General features: G+C 41.7%; 1 protein-coding gene across 3 annotated transcripts in view; it reads left to right on the top strand.

Moving 5' to 3' along the window:
- Positions 1-747: 747 nt before the first annotated feature.
- LOC137321164 (coiled-coil domain-containing protein 17-like) overlaps positions 748-20,259 on the top strand; it is a 74,475-nt gene continuing 54,963 nt past the window's right edge. For all 3 annotated transcript variants that reach the window (XR_010962728.1, XM_067983417.1, XM_067983418.1), the window contains exons 1-2: positions 748-1,069; positions 7,200-7,352. Coding sequence is in view for 2 of the 3 variants with exons in the window: in XM_067983417.1 (XP_067839518.1) it covers positions 932-1,069; positions 7,200-7,352 (291 nt within the window). In the remaining variant the exon portion in view is untranslated. The remainder of the gene's footprint in view (positions 1,070-7,199; positions 7,353-20,259) is intronic.

The following is a 20,259-nucleotide window of genomic DNA, read 5'->3' as shown; positions in this document are numbered from 1 at the left end:
ACCGGCATCTCCACATCATTCTTAATTCAGATTTAACTTCAAAACCATTTTATAAATCGATTCCTCTGTACTCGAGCTATTTGTCTTTTCTCTTAATACAGATTATTTACTTTTCTAATTGAATCAATATTCTAACCCATAGATGTAAATTAATTTCCATTTTCAGGATTCGGATTCAAATTTCAGTCCCGTCTCTAGGTTTCATTTCATATTGCTGTTCCCTTTTCAATTAAATGTCCCAATGGTTCTTTTCTAAATTCAACATTTAATTTTAGACTAAAATGGTGCTTTTCTCATTTAGGTATTTTTTTATATTAGGTGTGGTGACAAGAAGGTGTAACCAGGGATAACTACTAATAATAGAAGACTTACAAAATTAATTTCCTTTTAAAAATTAAATATATTTATTAGAGATTATATTAAATTTGGAGATAGGAAAGAATGGGTTTGGTGAAAATATTAGGTTTTGTGATGAGATTTTCCAATCTACAGCGAGTTTAGTTGTTAATCCATTTTTTGGACCAGATGTTAAACTGAGGTCCCCACTACCCTCTCTGGTGGATGTAGAAGATGCCACGGCACTATTGGAAGAAACGCAGGGGAGTTCTCCCCGGTGTCCTGGCCAATACTTATCTCTTAACCAGCACCACCAAAAGAGAATAATTGGTCATTTTTCTTGATTTGCTGTTTTTGGGACCTTGCTGTGCATAAATTGCCTGCTCTTTTTGCCTACAGAACAACAGAGCACTTCAGAAAGTAATTAATTGGCTGTGGAGCGGATTTGGACCGACAGGGTTGAAACACACGCTGTTTTAATCAGTCAGCCACGGTACAGCCTACTCCCACCGCTAGCTGGCTCTGTACGGCGGTCCTCGCTCCCAGTGCCTGGTGCAGAGTTTGGCTCACTTTGTTGCTATTTCTATTAGTCGAGATGACGTCCAGGTACCTGAGATGTTCGAGCTGCAACATGACTTTTAAATCCCCGTCTCTGCTTCAAAAGCACCGGGAGAAGTTTTGCATCGGGACCGAGATCGGGAGAGGAATAATGACCAAAACCCCAGAAGACTTGGTAAAGTGGCATTGTTTTTTTAAAAAAAAAATGTTTCTGTTGTCCCTTTTATGTTGTATTTCCAACAATGACATCGTAAGGAAAGACACAAAAACACTCATCTTTGTGTCATTGTTGAGGACTTCTAGCGAAGCCCAATTCCATTTAACTTTGACTGGTGAGCGAGTGTACTTTCTGTAAGTTTTCACTTGCCTTGGTTAATCGATAATCCCCAGTATCACAGGATCAAGATACAGTTGAAGAACTTCACTGCTCTATTTAGAAAGGAAAAAATTAGATGTGAAAAAATGGAACATGATTACAAAGCTCTTCATTTTAATTTATTATACACGATTCTTTTTATTGTATTTTGTTACATATTCCGAACCAAAACTCGATGCATAGAATATTTTAAAAAACACAGTGAAATAGTTGCAGGCGTTTATTTGGCAATTGCTTTCGCCATTTACATTGCAGTTCAGTGTTTCTGACGCAGGGATTGAAATTGATTGATTGCCCAGGCTCTGAAACCTAGCAACAAGACCACGTGTTTACTGAAACTCACAGACTTGAACAGTTTCCGTGTGTGTTTGTGTGTCTAGCGTTTGTAAGTAAATGCTGGTTGCTATGTGCTAGGATATACACTTGTCACCAGGCACCGTAGAGTTGCATTTCCTAAAGCCCTGGTAGACAAATCGCCTTGTGTGGTGTTCAAGGGATCCAAGTGTTTACACCGCTGACTTTTTAGCTGGAGCAGAACTAGATCCGTGTAATAGTCATTTTGTCCTGGGAGATGTATTTACATACATACCAACAAACGACAATGACGACAGGAAAAGACCCACTGGTCCACCAGCCTGTCCCACACAACTGCAATGCCTCGTGCATCACAATATATACACTCCCCACCCCACCCGAAAGCCATGGAATTTCCCCCGAAAGGTGTAAAACCAGATAAAAACCCAGGCCAATTCCTGAGGGAAAAATCTGGAAAATTCCTCTCCGCACTCCTTAGGCAATCAAAATTAGTCCAGCAGACCACTCTGGCCCTGATTAATGTCATACAGTACCTACCTCTTGTACAAGGTGATCTCTGCTCCAGCCAGAAACAGGTCCAGCTCTCGCTTGAAGGAATTCAGTGTTGACCGCACGAGCCGGCAGCCTGTTCCACAGGTCCGTTGTTCTCTGGGAAAAGAACCACATCCTGACATCAAACCTAGTTCTGGCCTTGTATGACTTGAGATTGTGACTTCTGGCCCTTCCTAGTCTATTTAGTTGAATACCTTATTAACCCTTTGGCGTTCGATTACTAGCCTAAACAAAGCATGTTATTGCTGGTGTGTCGTTATGCTATCCAGATCCTTATCTCCAGAAAGTAAAAGCAAACTTGCCCCGATGAGATCTCATTGCCAGCAGTGCATGGACACCTACCTCCATTGGCACTGAGACGAGTCTGTTTTACAGTTTTCCAGCTGGCAAGAGAAAACGGCGACATGAATAAAGGATGATGAAATATTTGGCTTTTTTTTTCTAGGGAGGGAGAAAATTTCTCTGCGCTCCTCCAATTCTGGCCTCTTGCACATCCCCGATTTTCATCGCTCCACCATTAGCGGCCATGCATTCAACTGCTATGCCCTAAGATCTGGAATTCCCTCCCGAAACCTCTCCATCACTCTACCTCACTCTCCTCCATTAAGACACTCCTTAAAATCTACCTCTTTGACCAAGCTTCCTGTCCTAATATCTCCTTATGTGGCTCAGTGTCAAATTTTGTCTGATAACGCTCCTGTGAAGAGCCTTGGGATATTTTACTACATTAAAGGTGCTGTATAAATACAAGTTGTTATGGTGTCGCATGCAAGTTATAGTGCATGTTTTGATGCAGTTGACATCATTGCATTGTATATTTGTAAAAAAGTTTGTTAAAGACTTTTTAAAATGAAATATAATCCCCTTAAGATCCATCTTGTTCCAAGTACAAAAAAGTTTATTTTATTGCATTGTAAAACCGCTGTTGCAGCATCTATTAATGATGATCCTAGAAAAGAAAGACTTGCATTTATATAGCACCTTTTACATCCTCAGGATGACCAAAGCACTTTACAGTCAATTAAATACTTTGAAGTGTAGTCATTGTTGTAATGTAGGAAACGCGGCAGAGAATTTGCACACAGCAAGGTCCCAGAAACAGCAATCAGATAATGACCAGATAATCTGTTGGTTGAGGGATAAATATTGGCCAGGACACAAGGGAGAGTTCCCCTGCTCCTCTTCGAATAGTGCTGTGGGATCTTTTCCGACCACCTGAGAGGACAGACAGGGCCTCAGTTTAACGTCCCATCCGAAAGACGGCATCTCTGACAGTGCAGCACTCCCTCAGTACTGCACTGAAGTGTCAGTCTAGATTATGTACTCGAGTCTCTGGAATGGGGCTTGAACCCATAACTTTTTGACCTGAGTTGAGAGTGCTACCACTGAGCCAAAAAAAACACATTACGTGCAGTCCAGCTCACCAGTTTCAAAGCATAATTTTCATCTGCTGCAGAGTTGCCAAGTCATAAAAATTAATTTCAGGGACATAATTGAATAAAGTGGAGCTTTCTACTTCACCCCACAAAAATTTCAGATGGTAGCTGATGCTCTGGTAATTTTGGTGACGTTTTTTTTGCATTTATTAACCACATTGCCTATTTTTCTGTCATATGCAAATTTTGATATTATATATCAAATCTATCCGACATCTGAGTCCAGGTCATGTATATTTATTATACTATGTTCTGTAAACAAAAACAAAGAGATGCTGTAGTGGAGCCTACACACAATGCATTTTGTGCTTATAGTATTATCTATGTGCTAATGTCTGCATCTGTAAATTGCTTAAATGTAAATAAATTTGACTAGTAATTTGAGCCTGTTTAAAGCTGGTCTAGATGGGGGGGGGAGTTGGTGGGCATTGAAAGAATAAAAGGGAGAGGTTTGTGATCGGGTGGAGGGCAGGATTGATTAAATTACAAAAGGGATGATGGTGCAGGGTAAAGGGAGGTGATAATGAGACAAGTATAGAAACAAAAGATGAGTCCAGAGGAGGTGTAAATGGTTACAGCAGTATAGCAGAGGGGTAGGGAAACATGGAAAATCTGACAAAGAGAAGGTTCCCGTGGCCCTGGAATGTGCTGGAAGAAAGGCAGGTAGACCCCAGGGGTGTGGACCACCCCGTCGGACGTGCACCGATAGGGGATTCCCATCCCAAACACCAGCCCACATCTCCCCCACTCTCAGTGGCTCTGGTGCAGCAATCCTCCATTACCAGCACCTGCTGCTTGCAAGAAAATCTCTCTCCACAGATGCTGCCTGACCTGCTGAGTGTTTCCAGCATTTTCTGTTTCTATTTCAGAATTCCAGTATTTTGCTTTAAATCATGGGGTACCAGATGTTGGTAGTTGCCATCTGTGGTAGTTGTCTTTTCCTCCTAGTTTAGCTAATCGTGCACGCATGTTATCTCTCTGTACTGTATACTGTTACTTTACTAACTCTAGCTTCAGAAACTTAAGTGATCAACTAACAAATTCTACTTCTTTTCAATTAATCTCTTAACATTTCTTCTTTTATCGAATGAGAGCTTAAACTGAGGACCTGTTTGCCCTCTCAGGTGGACATAAAAGATCCAATGGTACTATTCCGAAGAAGAGCAGTGGAGTTCTCCCTGGTGTCCTGGCCAATATATATCCCTTAACCAACATCACTAAAACAGATTACCTGGTCATTTAACTCATTGCAGTTTGCGGGACTTTGCTGTGCGCAAATTGGCTGCCATGTTTCCTAAATTACAACAGTGACTATACTTCAAAACTATTTGGTACTTCATTTGTGAAAGGTGCTATATAAATGTAAGTTTTTTCTGTCTTATCATATTTGTTTGCTCTTTGGGTTGGGTGGGGGAAGCTTTCCATCCAAGGTGCTTGGTACTATAATGGTCAGGGTGGTTTTGCTTTCTAAGTGGTTGAGAGGCATTCTATCTACAACTTGCATTTATATACAGCCTTTAACGTAGTAAAACGTCCCAAGGCACTTCGCAGGAGCGAATATGAAACAAAATTTGGCACCAAGCCATATAAGAAGATATTTGGACAGGTGTCCAAAAGCTTGGTCAAAGAGGTAGATTTTAAAGAGCATCTTAAAGGAGGAGAGAGAGGTAGAGAGGCAGAGATGTTTAGGGAGGGAATTCCAGATCTTAGGGTCTAATTAAAATCGGGGATGCGCAAGAGGAAAGAATTGGAGTGCTGAGATCTCGGAGGGTTGTGAGACTGGAGGAGGTTACAGAGATAGGGAGGGGCGAGGACATGGAGGTATTTGAAAACAAGGGATGGAGTCGGTTGATAGGGAACGGAGTTTGTGGCGGGGACCGAAGATAATGGCTTTGGTCTTCCCAATATTTGGTTGGATGAAATTTTTGCTCATCCAGTACTGGATGTCGGACAAGCAGTGTGACAAATTAGGGGAGGTGGTGGTGGGGTAGAGCAGGGTGTGGTCAGCGTATATATGGAACCTGATGTTGTGTTTTCAGATGATGTCGCCGAGGGGCAGCATGTAGATGAAAAATAGGAGGGGGCCAAGGATAGATCCTTGTTGGACTCCAGAGGTAACGGTGTGGGAGCTGGAAGAGAAGCCATTGCAGATGATTCTTTAGCTACAACTTAGGCCTACTGAGGTGCACTGCCTTCAGTTTTCTTCAGATATTGGACTTGAACTATCTAACTTTTTGTTGGGGTGGAGAGGGTGTTGGAAGGTCAGGACTGCATGAATTGAAGCAGTAATTCCCTATGTATGATACACAACCTCTTTGTGTTCTGCTGTTGTTCCCAAACTGAAATCTAATGTGTGCACATTTATTATTCATTTGTCCCCAGAGACTTGATTACATAATCTAGGCTGACGCTTCAGCGCAGTATTGAAGGAGTGCAACACCATTGGTGGTGCCGTCTTTCGGATGAGATGGTAAACCGAGGCCCTGTCTGCCCTCTCAGGTGGACGTGAAAGATCCGACAGCACTCTTTGAAGAAGAGCCAGGGGAGTTTTCCCCAATATTTATACATCAACTAACATCTAAAACAAATGATCTGGTCATTTATTTCATTGCTGTGTGTGGGACCTTGCTGTGCACAAATTGACTGCCGAGTTTCCTACATAACAACAGTGGCTATATATCAAAAGTACTTCATTGGATGTAAAATGCTTTGGATGTCCTGAGGCTGTGAAAGGCACTATATAAATGCAAGTTATTTCTTTCTTTCTTTCTATATATCCACTTTGGTAGGAAGAATAGAAAAGCAGAATATTGTTTTAAAGGTGTGAGACGAAGAAATGTTGGTAGTCAGGGGGATTTGGGTGTCTTTGTACACGAATCACAAAAAGTTAACATGCAGCTACAGCAAGCAATTAGGAAGCAATTGGTATATTATCCTTTATTGCAAGGGGGTTAGAGTACAAGAGTGCGGAGATCTTGCTGCAATTATATAGGGCTCTGGTAAGACCACACCTGGAGTAGTGTGTACAGTTTTGTTCTCCTTACCTAAAGAAGGATATATTTGCATTAGAGGGGGTACAACAAAGGGTCACTAGATAGATTCCTGGGATGAGAAGGTTGTCCTATGAGGAGAGAATGAATAGAATGGGCCTATATTCTCTGAAGTTGAGAGGTGAACTCATTGAAATGTATAACATTTTTAGAGCGTTTGACAGGGTAGATGCTGAGAGGCTGTTCCCTCTGGCTGGAGAGTCTAGAACTAGGGGTCATAGTCTCAACATAAGGGGTTGGCCATTTAGGACCAAGATGAGAAATTTCTTTGCTCAGAGGGCTGTGAATCTTTGGAATTCTGTAGCCCAGAGGACTGTGGATGCTGAGCCGTTGAGTATATTCAGGACTGAGATCGATAGATTTTTGGACACGAAGGGAATCGAAGGATCTGGTGATAGGACGGGAAAGTGGAGTTGAGGTCGAAGATCAGCCATGATCTTATTGAATGGCAGAGCAGGTTTGAGGGGCCGTACGGCCTACTCCTGCTCCTAATTCTTATGTTCTTACAATAGGTGAGAGATTGCTAATGGAGATTTATGTAATTGATATAAGCTCATTTTCCTTCCTTCACAACAGCTTGATCAGTTGAAGGACTACAAGCGACGCCGTGAGGAGCAAAGGAAGCAGCGTGAAATGGAGGAGCGAGATATCCTGGAGGAAATGGATGAGAATGAGAGGAGGTTAACGAATGATAGTTTGATATCTGATAGGCAGTTAGCATTTGGCCAGGTAAGTTTTCTGTTTTAAAAGAAGAAACCATGGTCTGTCAAGGGAATGTAAATGCCTCCTATTTTAGGCTAACAGAAAGTGTGCACAATATATCACAGGGAAGTAGTATTATCATCTGTTAGGCCTCCTGCATCACTCTAGACACTTTTTAAAAGCCTGAGATCCTTGCTGTTTAAATGTGTCATTTAGGATTGTAGGAGATACTACTCACGCATCTCCCATGGCAAAGAGAGTGGGAGGATAACTGGACTAAGGGGGAAAGGATTTGGGGGGGTGGGGCGGAAGTGTGGAAGGGAAGGGCGGGGGCAAGGGATAGGAGTGGGGGAGGGAGGAGAAGGAAAGAGTCGCAGAGGCAAGGGGAGAAGGAGAAGTTGGGAGGGTCAGAGAAAAGAAGGAGAAGGGGGAATGAAAGATGGAGAGGAGGATGAGAAGAGAGGGAGGATGATTGGAGGAAGGGAAGGGGAGGAGGATGGGGAGAGAAGGGGAGGAGGTCGGGAGAAGGAAGAGGGGCAAAGACGAGGGAGGGAGGGGTAAGGGGGAGGAGGAGTGGAGAGGAGAAAGAGGATGGAAGAAGAGGGAAAGGGAAGAGAAGGAGGGGAGGGTGGGGCAAGGCTGAAGGAGAAAGATAGGAGGAGAAGGATGTGCAAGGTGAGAGGGAGCATGTAAGAAATGAGGAAGAGATGGATGGCCGAGCGGGGAAGAGGATATGGGGGGAAATAAAGATCTTGCATTTATATAAAGTTTTGCATGACCTCAGGATGTCCTAAAGTGCTTCACAGCCAAGTGTGGTCTCTGTGGCTCCTTTTAGTCATCTTCTGGCCTCTTCTGGTGTCTGGGGGCCTCTGGCAGACTCCCGCTTAATGCCGGGAATCCTGCAGGGACCACGCCATGAATATATAATGACGCCTGTCAGGGTCATTATGGCGAAGTCCCATCCTGACACTATGAGGGTGGGAAAAGAAAAATCCATCCCTCAGGGTTACAAGGTCAGCAGGCAATTTGAAAGTGGGCCGAGAAAATGTAGAGACAATTATTGCCAGTTTACATGAACTATAGTGCACTAACGCTGATGTCTGTACTTGAGTTAATCAGGTCAGCCTAGCACTTAACATTTATAGATTTTTTTTCTGCTTGATCACTCATCTGTAAAGAAATGATATCCTGCTACTGTTCAAATACTACCTGATGTACGTTTAAAAACAAAAATCATATATGTTCTAGCATTTAGCCTGCGAGCACTTGGTTTAACAACACGAGCTGTGCAGAGCTTAAACCAAACAAGGAGGCTGTTTTTCCAATGCACACTGCCCCAATCCACCATTCACATATCTTTTGTAATTTACACACACACAAACACACCCCCATTACATTTCACTGTTTTAGTAGTGGTACAAATAATTTTCACCCAATTGCTTCACCATTATGCTGTAGATGCCAAGTAAGCCAACCCATTGGTACAAGCAGTTTTACATAGAATTGCATAGAATCTACAGCACAGAAATAGGCCATTCGGCCCAATTGGTCTATGCTGGTGTTTATAGTCCACAAGAGCCTCTTCCCACCCTGCCCCCATGTCCCTCTATTCCCTTCTCCCTCTTGTATGCATCAAGCCTTCCCTTAAATGTATCAATGCTATCTGCTTCATCCAGTCTGTATGGCAGTGAGTTCCACATTTTTGTCACTCTGAGTAAATAAATTCCTACTAAATTCTTTATTTGATCTTTTATTGGCTGTTTTATATTTATGCCCCCTTGTTCTAGACTCATCCACAAGTGGAAACAGTTTCTCCACATCCTCTCTTTGAATCCCTTCAGAATTTTAAAGACCTCTTAGTCTCTCTTTTCTAGAGAAAAGAGCCCTAGCCTGATCAATCCTTCTCTATAGTTGTGGTTATCTCCCACTAGTAAAATCAACTAAAGAATGAAGCAAGATGAAAACTATAGGGTGAATTACTCTAAAAGTCAATTTAATTAATAACCAACATGGGACTTCACCTTGAATCTGAACAATGGCCAAATGCAACACTGAACAAGCATTGACTTAAAAATAATAAATACGTCAACTGATGTATAATGTGGTTGACATTTTAATTCATTGTATCTTTTATGATGCTTCATTAAATATTTAGTTGGCAATTATAATTAAAGTTTTATACTTGTCTGTTTGCCAATTCAAGTGCATCTTGGGTGTTTTAGCATAATGAAAACTGACAGAATGTGCAATTGTTATTGTTAATTGGTGCACTTCATTATTTGCTCCTAGGGCTTTTAATCATTTTAGATTCAAAGAAATGGGTATCTGAGGTGACTTTTGGAAGAAGGGAGTGAACAGACTTTATTAGGTGTCTTTCTAAAGCTTCTTTTACATTGGCCTTGGAGGTTGACTTGAACCACTAGTTCCTAACGCACCTGGTGGTAACCCATATAAATGTAAACTTGCTATAACAGGCTGCTGGGAAGAGCTTCTTCCCTTGTGGCTGGTCTTGATGAATCCAGCAAGGGTTGCTGTGTTTGCATTAGCCTAGTGGTTATAATACTGAACTGGTAACCCAGATGTCTTGAGTTCAAATCCCACCAGGACAAGTTGTGAAATTGAATTCAATAAATTGGGTAATATATGGGCTGTAACCAGAAAGAATGACCATGAAAGCTGCTAGATTGTCGTTAAAAACTCAATTGGTTCATTAATATCTTTCAGGGAGGGGAGCCTGCTCCCCCTACGTGTGATTCAAGATCCCCCCTATGAGGTTGACTCAATACCTTCAGGGAAACTAGAAATGGACAGTAAATGCTGCCTTGTTGGTGTTACCCACATACCAAGACAAAATAAACAAAAAACCCGTGTGTTAGGAACTAATGGCTCCAGCTCTTCACTGAGGCCAATGTAAAAACACCCTAAAAGTGCTCTATACCACCTCATTAATCATGAATGGTTGTTAAGAGTGTTGTAGCACCAGTGTTAACAGAATGCACGTTTTTGGAGTGTTAGGAATGAAGAGGCATTTTAAAGGGGTATTAGAAAAAATGCTGGAAATGCATAGCAGGTCGATCAGCATCTGAAAGAGAAAGATAGGTTAACATATTGGGTGGGACCTTTCACCAGACCTTCTCCACTCCCTGCTTTGTTTTGGTCAGTCTCATGGAGGGGACTGTTCCAGTTAGATTGTGCCAGTCCTGATTAAGGGTTTTACCTAAAATGTTAACCTCCCTCTCTCTCAGATGCTGACTGACCCGTTGTGCATTTCCAGCATTTTCTGTTTTTATCTCAGGTTCTTATATTCACGGTTTTCTTTTCCTTTTTTTTTTAAAGGATTGATTCTGTAAGTAGTGTTATTAGTGGAATTGCTAATAATACCAAATCTCTTTTACTTCTCTCATTTACATGAAGATGTTATCTTGTTGCTAAACTGCTCTTTGGTTTTAGCAATATGGTTAAATAGTCAAATTTTGCAGTTGGTGAAGACAGAGAAATTTATTTAATAACTAGCTGATGAAGTCACAAATTTAGTTGACTAAAGCATGTGTCTGGACATTTTTGTCATATGGCAGATTCCATAATTTCTTCATCTTCATCTGCCAAGAATTAAAGGAACCACCCCAGGCTTGATGCATTCATAACCAAGCAACTGGGCTGAGCAGACACAACAGAAAGTAAATTAATAGAACAGGTCATGGAGCCTGCTGAACCTCCAAGAACCTCAACAACAATCCAATTGTGCCGCAATAGTTGTTGTTTCTTTTGGAATGAGAGTCGATGCTTGATACTCACCCATAGTCCATGACATTGAATTACATAGAATGTACAGCACAGAAACAGGCCATTCGATCTAACAGGTCGATGCCAGTGTTTATGCTTCACACGCGCCTCCTCCCACCCTTCTTCATTTAACCCCATCGACATACTCTTCTATTCCTTTCTCCCTCATGTGTTTACCTAGCTTCCCCTTAAATGTATCTATGCTAGTCGCCTCAACTACTCCATGTGGTAGCGAGTTCCACATTCTAACCACTCTCTGGGTAAAGAAGCTTCTCCTGAATTCCCTATTGGATTATTAGTGACTACCTTATATTTATGGCCCCTAGTTCTGGTCTTCCCCCACAAATGGAAACATCTTCTCTACATCTACCCTATCAAACTCTTTCATAATCTTAAAGACCTCTATCAGGTCACCCCTCAGTCTTCTCTTTTGTAGCGAAAAGAGCTCCAGCCGATTCAATCTTTCCTGAAGGGTATAACCTCTTAGTTCTGGTGGTATCCTAGTAAATCTTTTTTGTCCCTTCCCCAGTGCCTCTATATCCTTTTTATAATATGGAGACCAGAACTGTTCACAGTACTCCAAATGTGGTCTAACCAAGGTTCTACACAAGTTTAGCACAACTTCTCTGCTTTTCAATTCTATCCCTTGAAAAATGACTCCAGTGCCTGGTTTTCTTTTTTAATAGCCTTATTAACCTGCATCACTACTTTTAGTGATTGTGTATCTGTCTACCCCATTTAGAGTCTTATTTTCCTAGCAGTATGTGGCCTCCTTATTCTTTCCACCAAAATGTACCACCTCACATTTATCTATATTGAAATTCATTTGCCAATTACACGCCCATTCTGCAAGTTTTTAATGTCTTCCTGTATTTTGTTGCAGTCCTCCTCTCTTAATATCATAGTAGGTACAAACCAAGAGGAGGCCATTCGGCCCATCATGCTTGTGCCGGCTCTTTGAAAGAGCTAACCAATTAGACCATTCCCCTGCTCTTTCCCGATAGCCCTATAAATTTTTTCCCTTCAAGTATTTAGCTAATTCCCTTTTGAAAGTTACTATTGATTCTGCTTCCACCACCCTTTCAGGCAGTGCATTCCAGATCATAACAACTCGCTGCATAAAAAAATGTTTCCTCGTGTCGCCTCTGGCTCTTTTGCCGATCAGCTTAAATCTTTGTCCTCTGGTTACCGACCCTCCTGCCACTAGAAACAGTTTCACCTTATTTACTCTATCAAAACCGTTCATAATTTTGACACCTCTATCAAATCTCCCCTTAACCTTCTCTATTCTAAGGAGAACAACTCCAGTCTCTCCACATAACTGAAGTCCCTCATCCCTGGTACCGTTCTTGTAAATCTCTTCTGCACCTTCTCCAAGGTCTTGACGTCCTTCCTAAAGTGTGGTGTCCAGAATTGAACACAATACTCCAGCTGAGGCCTAACCAGTGTTTTATAAAGGTTAGCGTAACTTCCTTACTTTTGTACTCTATGCCTCTATTAATAAAGCCCAGGATCCCACATGCTTTTTAAAAAGCCTTCTCAACTTGTCCTGCCACCTTCAAAGATTTGTGTATGTGCACCCCCAGGTCTCTCTGTTCCTGCGTCCCCTTTAAAAATTGTACCATTTAGTTTGTATTGCCTCTCCTCATCCTACCAAGATGCATCACTTCACACTTCTCTGTGTTAAATTTCATCTGCCATGTGTCTGCCCATTTCACCAGTCTGTTTATGTCCTCCTGAAGTTTGCTACTATCGTCCACATTGTTTACTACATTTCCAACTTTAATGCCATCTGTAAACTTTGAAATTATGTCCTGTATACCCAAGTCCAGGCCATTAATATATATCAAAAAGAGCAGTCGTCCTACTACTAACCCCTGAGGAACACCACTGTATACTTCCCTCCAGTTTGAAAAACAACCATTCACCATTCTGTATTATCTATACCCCCAATTTGGTGTCATCTGCAAATTTTGAATTGTACTGTTAATTCCCGAGTTCAAATCGTTTATGTAAATGGTGAAAAACAGTGGTCTCCGCACCGATCCCTGTGGAACACCACTTCCCAACTTTTGCCAGTCTGAGTAACTACCTTTAACCCCTACTCTCTGTTTTCTGTTTTGTAATCACCTTGCTATCCATTCTGCTACTTGTCCCCTGATTCCACATGCTCTGACCTTAGTCACGAGTCTACTATCTCAAATCAAATTTACCTTATCGAAGGCCTTTTGAAAATCCAAAAATATTACATCTTTAACATTACCCTTGTCTACCCTTTTTGTTACTTCTTCAAAGAATTGAATAAGGTTGATCAAGCATGACCTTCCCTTTTGAAATCCGATCTGACTATTCTTTACTATATTTTCAGTTTCTAGATGTTTTTCTATTACATCTTTGAGTGAGGATTCCATTATCTTTCCTACCACCGACGTTAAGCTAATTGGTTGATAGAACAAGTCCAGGGAACAATCTCCCTTTTTAAATATAGGAATCACATGTTCTAATAGAACTCCTCTTCTATGTCTATGTTCTAATATAAGGAATCTTACAACACCAGGTTATAGTCCAACTGTTTTATTTAAAAATCACAAGCTTTCGGAGGCTTTCTCCTTCGTCAGGTGAGCCAGTGAATTGCTTTTCAACTCGTCACTGTCTCCCTGTTTTCACCAGATTACAAGACAAGTTTGGATATAAGACAGCTCGTCAGCTTTTTTTTAGCTCGTGTCAGCTTGGCTCAGTGCTTGTACTCTCGCTCCTGAGTCAAAAGGTTGTGGGTTCCAGCCCCACTGCAGGGGTTAAGAGCACAATCTAGGCTGACACAAGGGGAGAGCTGTATTTCAGATGAGACTCTAAACCGATGCCCCATCTGTCTGTTCAGGCAGATGTAAAAGATCCCATGGCACTTTTTGAAGAAGAGCAGAAGAGCTCTCCAGGTGTCCTGTCTATCATTTATCAACCACTACCACCAAAAGAGATTAACCGGTCATTTATCTCATTGCTGTTTGTGGGACCTTGCTGCCATGTTTGTTTGCATAACAACAGTGACTGGAGTTGAAAAGCAATTCACTGGCTGTGACGTGATTTGGGACATTCTGGGGATGTCTGAGTTCTTTCATCCTTATCATTCCAGAATACCAACTCTACTCTCTTTCCAATACAACTTGGAGATGTTTCTTAAATGAGTCAAGTGTCCAGACCTTAAGCTCCTTTCCTGACAACCCATTCCAGCTGTTGATCCCCCTCCGTGTAAGGAAATACCTCCTGATATCTGTCCGAAATTTGCCTTTAACAGCCCTGAAACTGTGCTATTTTGACCTGCGGCCATGCCCTATCTAAAAAGAGTTTTTGTGTCATCGTCAGATTTGACCAGCTCACCGTTGGTTTTGGTATTCAGGTCATTGAAGATTATAAATAAGATTATAAATAATAAGGTTGGAAGCACTGACTGTTGTGGGCCTCCATTCAGCATCTCGCACCTTAGTCTGACTTTATACCTCTCACAAATACTCTGGCCTCAATTCTAATCCTCCCCATGGGCAGGTAAGGGTTGGGCAAGGGGTTAAAATGTTGGTGTTCAGAGAGATTTGGGTGGTGTTGTACATGAATCACAGAAAGTTAACATGCAGGTACAGCAGGCAATTAGGAAGGCAAATGCTATGTTGGCCTTTATTGCAAGGGCATTGGAGTACAAGAGTAAGGAAGTCTTATTACAATTGTCCAGGGCTTTGGTGAGACCTCACCTGGAGTACTGCATACAGTTTTCGTCTCCTTACCCAAGGAAGGATAAACTTGCCTTAGAGGCGGTGCAATGAATGTTCACTAGATTGATTCCTGGGAGGAGAGAGTGAGTAGAATGGGCCTATATTTTCTGGAGTTTAAAAGAATGAGAGTTTATCTCATTGAAACATATAAAATTTTTAGAGGGCTTTACAGGGTAGATGCTGAGAGGTTGTTTCCCATGGCTGGAGAGTCTAGAACTAGGGGCCATAGTCTCAGGATAAGGGGTCTGCCATTTAGGACTGATGAGCAATTTCTTCACTCAGAGGGTTGTGAATCTTTGGAATTCTCTACCCCAGAGGGCTGTGGATGCTCAGTCGTTGAGTATATTCAAGGCTAAGATCGATAGATCTTTGGACTCTAAGGGAATCAAGGGATATGGGGATTGGGCGGGAAAGTGGAGTTGAGGTCAAAGATCAGCCATAATCTTATTGAATGGCGGAGCAGGCTCAAGAGGCTTTATGGCCTTCTGCTGCTCCTATTTCTTATGTTCTTATTTTCTTCCAATTCAGATGAGTAGCTCCATCTGACTAATTTGATTGAATTTTTTTGAGTAGGTAACAAGGTGGGTTGATGAGGGTAACGCGTTTGATGTAGCGAAAATGGACTTTAGCAAGGCTTTTGACAAGGTCCCACATGGCAGACTGGTCAAAAAGTAAAAGCCTGTGGGATCTAAGGGAAAGTGGCAAGTTGGATCCAAAATTGGCTCAGTGGCAGGAAGCAAAGGATCATGGTTGCCAGGTGTTTTTGTGACTGGAAGGCTGTTTCCAGTGGGGTTCCGCAATACTCAGTACTAGGTCCCTTGCTTTTTGTGGTATATATTAATGATTTGGACTTGAATGTGGGGGGCTTGTGAGGAGGAAAACTGTAGACTGCAGGAAGATATCAATGGACTAGTCAGGTGGGCAGAAAAATGGCAAATGGAATTCAATCCAAAGTGTGAGCTAATGCATTTAGGGAGGTCAAACAAGGCAAGGGAATTCACAACAAAAGGGAGGATACTGAGAGGTGTAGAGGAACTGAGGGACCTTGGTGTGCATGTCCACAGATCCCTGAAGGTAGCAGGACAGGTAGATAAGGTGGTTAAAAAGGCATACAAGATACTTTCCTTTATTAGCCGAGGCATAGAATATAAGAGCAGGGAGGTTATGCTAGAATTGTATAAAACATTGGTTAGGCCGCAGCTTGAGTACTGCATACGGTTGTGGTTGCCGTATTACAGGAAAGATGTGATTGCACTGAAGAGGGTACAAAGGAGATGTATAAGGATGTTGCCAGGGCTGGAGAATTTTTTTATGAGAAAAGATTGGCTAGGCTGGGGTGATTTTCTTTGGAACAAAGGAGGTTGAGGGGAGATTTAATTGAGGTATATAAAATTATGACGGGACTGGATAGGACTAGGGAGGACCAATTTCCCTCAGTGACCAGGGGCATAGATTCCAAGTATTTGGTAGAAGAATTAGAGGGGAGCTGAGGAATTTTTTTTTCACCCAGAGGATGGTGGGGGTCTGGAACTCACTGCCTGAAAGGGTGGTAGAGGCAGAAACCCTCAACTCATTTAAAAAATACTTGAATGTGCACTTGAAGTGTCGTAACCTACAGTGCTATGGACCAAGTGCTGGAAAGTGGGATTAAACTGGAAAGCTCTTTCTCAGCCGGCACGGACATGATGGGCCAAATGGCCTTCTCCTGTGCCGTAACTTTCTGTGATTCTATAATCTCTGACATGGATGATGTGCTAGACCAACCATGTTCACCAGGGAGGGACTGGTACTAACATGGCATTTGCAATGGAAATCTTGTGACCCAAGGACCAAGCAACATTGGGGAATAACCCAGATTACTCTGCTTGGTGCTATGTCTAATACAGGATCCATCATCCAAGGAACCAGTTGCTCAGGGCAGGACAGTCTTGAGAAGAGAATGTGGTCAGTTCTGAGGCAATAACTTTGATTCTATACATGATGACTGATCACTGACAGCCATGAACAGATGCTCACCAGAAAGTAAGCCAGAAGCCTGTCCTTGATATCAGAGCAGTATATCAGAACATGGCATCAAGTTTGCCCTTCAAAGGCAGTGAGACCTGCATAATGACTGTCTGAAGCTCACTTTCCTTTACTGCAACACTATCAATGAATACAACTGATGCCTCCATGTCATGTGAACTAGCTCAAGATCCCAAATTGGACAAGCTAGCTTGCGCCAGAGAAGGCTCAACCACAGGCACATACAGACTTTTCACCAGTGATTTACAATTCCTCAGATTTGAGCCCTGACTAAATGCAACCTCCGTTGAAGACGTGTACTAGTGCTTTCAATAGTGGCTGGATCTCCCACTGGAGATTGCGTCCGGCAGGCACGTCACTGGCCGGGAAATCCGGAAGCCTTTTGTAAATGAGGCCTAGCCATTGAAATCGGCCAGACCTCCACATCTCCTGAAGTTGTGGACTCGTCGCCCGCTACTGCCCATGCACGTTTCGTTCCCGTCCCCCACTTAAAATCGGGGCCTCTGTTTTCCTGTTTTTAATGAGTTTCTTATTCAGACAAATTAGAAGTCTTTTATGGGGAACTTTGTCATAGACCCTCCACAATTATAATGATAATGGGCCAGAATTTGCGGTCAAAATAACAGTGAGGCTAACGGTGCTCGCCATTATTTATGCGTAAATGGTACAGCAACTATATGTGAGGAGTAGATGCGCAGTTAAATGTGAATAATGAGAGGAGACCCGTGTGGATCATAAACACCGGCACACAACTATTGGGCCGAATGGCCTGTTTCTGTGCCATACATTCAATGTAATTCTATGAATATCCAAAAGTTGCTGTTCGAGTTGCGCCGCTCTGCCGTTAGTTTCACGATAACAGCATCTCGCCCCCTGCCTCATCACTGAAATGCATTGAATGGTGTGAAGATGCTGTATTTGCACGGTAGATACGAACTAAACTTGCAACAGAAAGTTAAGTCTTGTCATTTCAAGTGCAAGTACCCTTTTAACGAAGTGATAACTGTTAATAACTGCCAATCAACATCTGACACTGAAAGTTAACTATTACAAGTGTGGAGTCTCATTCCTTCAGGTATTAATTGATGTTGGAGAATTCTAAAATGTCAAATTTAATAATTAAGAACTTTTTTTACTTTTCCTTTCTGTCACTTCTCTCTCTCTCTCAACGCAATCTTTCTCTCCCTCTCTTTATTTTTCTTTCTGTACCTGATTTGATATTGAATTCACCCACTCTAATTTACACTTCCTGCTCAGTCTTTGTGTTGTAAATTTCACAATCCTTCAATGTGATTGGGTAAGGTGATACACAGTTGCTTGCCCTGTTTCCCTCGCTGCGACGTTATCAGCTCGCACTTTTAGCAACTTGCCACGCAAAAAATTTAAAAACCTAAACCATGCAAGGGCAAGTCTAACTAATGGCAGATGCTGTTAGATGCCCTGCTACAACAAATTATTGCCCAGTATATCTTATTACCTCTATGCATTTTCTGTGTAACATCCTCAAGAAAGTAAAGGATGTTTGTCAGACAGGATCTTCTCCTTTTAAATCCACCAGTGCTGAGTGAATTTCTATACTCAGAAGCTTGATTGCCCGGAATGCCTCTGATTATTTTATTCAGTAAACTGCATCTTTAAACTGCGTGTTCTAAATTGCTCAAGCCTTTTGTGCTTTCTGACCCACTGAGGTGAATCAAATTGCTGGGAATTTAATCAAACCTCTTTTGTGCTGCATGGATCTATTTTTGCCATTTGACTGCAGTTACCACACTGAAATCATACTCAAACAATGTCAATGCTGAATAATCGCAACCAGCAGATTTAATTTTCCATCATTAATAAACAGTATTCATCATATGTGTCTTACCAGAGGTAGATAAAGTCCTGTAGTAGCTATTAGACTATCTCAGTAAGATAGCACTATGATGTAGTTAAGTCTTTATTTGCCTTGTTGCTTAGTAGTGTGATAAATAGTATCTCTCCCAAACACAGGAATGCAAATGAACTGCAGCTATAATGTGGTAAAGAACAATCAAGGAAAGTTTTTTTTTTCTTGCCCTGCTTTGCAGTTGACCACATTATTTTGTTAAAAGAACTAAGGCTGTGTTTCCTTTTTTTCCCCTTTAATTCCTCAATATCACTTGTTTAATCATTTCACCGTGATCTCTATTTTTCCATTTCATTTTTTACCAGCAAGCATTCACTCTCCCCTTCAGTGTCTCATGTTGTTGTGTTAACCAAATACAAAAATGATTAGGATAAACCTGACTATGTTTATGCAATGATTGCTGAAAAACATTTTGCAGCTTTCACTTAACACTTGTACAGTATACTTCTAATGAAGAATGTTATAAAGCAGAACTAAAGATATGTACAGACTATAGAATATTTTCGTCCATTATTTTCATGAACAAATGGGGGGAAAATAAGGAACCAAGAGTCCAATGAGAGTGAGGAACTTAAAGCAATTAAGATTAGTAAAGAAAAACCACTGGAGAAATTAATGGGACTAAAAGCCGACAAATCCCCTGGACCTGATGGCCTACATCCTTAGGTTTTTAAAAGAGGTGGCTGCTGAGATAGTGGGTGCATTGGTTTCGACCTTCCAGAATTCCCTAGATTCTAGAACTCCTAGATTGGAAGGTAGTAAATGTAACCCCGCTATTCAAGAAAGGAGGGAGAGAGAAAACAGGGAACTACAGGCCAGTTAGCCTGACATCAGTAGTAGGGAAAATGCTAGAATCTATTATTAAGGACATAGTAACAGGGCACTTGGAAAATCAAAATATGATTAGGCAGAGTCAACACGGTTTTATGAAAGGGAAATCGTGTTTCACAAATCTATTAGAATTTTTTGAGGGTGTAACTAGCAGGATAGATAAGGGGGATCCAGTGGATGTAGCATATTTGGATTTTCAAAAGGCATTCGATAAGGTGCCACATAAAAGGTTGTTACACACGATTAGGTCTCATGGGATTGGGGGTAATATATTAGTGTGGATTAAGGATTGGTTAACAGACAGAAAGTAGAAATAAATAGGTAATTTTTGGTTTGGCAGATTGTAACTAGTGGGGTGCCTCAAGGATCAGTGCTTGGACCTCAGCTGTTTACAATCTATATTAATGATTTAGATAAGGGGACCGAGTGTGATGCATCCAAGTTTGCTGACTAGCTAGGTGAGAAAGTAAGCTGTGAGGAGGATGCAAAGAGGCTCCAAAGGGTTGGACAGGTCAAGTGTGTGGGCAAGAAGGTGGCAGATGGAGTATAATGTGAGAAAATGTGAAATTATCCACTTTGGTGGGAAGAATAGAAAAGCAGAATATTTTTTAAAAGGTGAGAGACTAAGAAATGTTGGTAGTCAGAG

This window comes from Heptranchias perlo, chromosome 4 (genome assembly GCF_035084215.1).
Source record: "Heptranchias perlo isolate sHepPer1 chromosome 4, sHepPer1.hap1, whole genome shotgun sequence".
Classification (NCBI taxonomy): domain Eukaryota; kingdom Metazoa; phylum Chordata; class Chondrichthyes; order Hexanchiformes; family Hexanchidae; genus Heptranchias; species Heptranchias perlo.
Note: the sequence above shows the minus strand (reverse complement) of the source record. Positions and strands in the feature narration are given on the sequence as shown.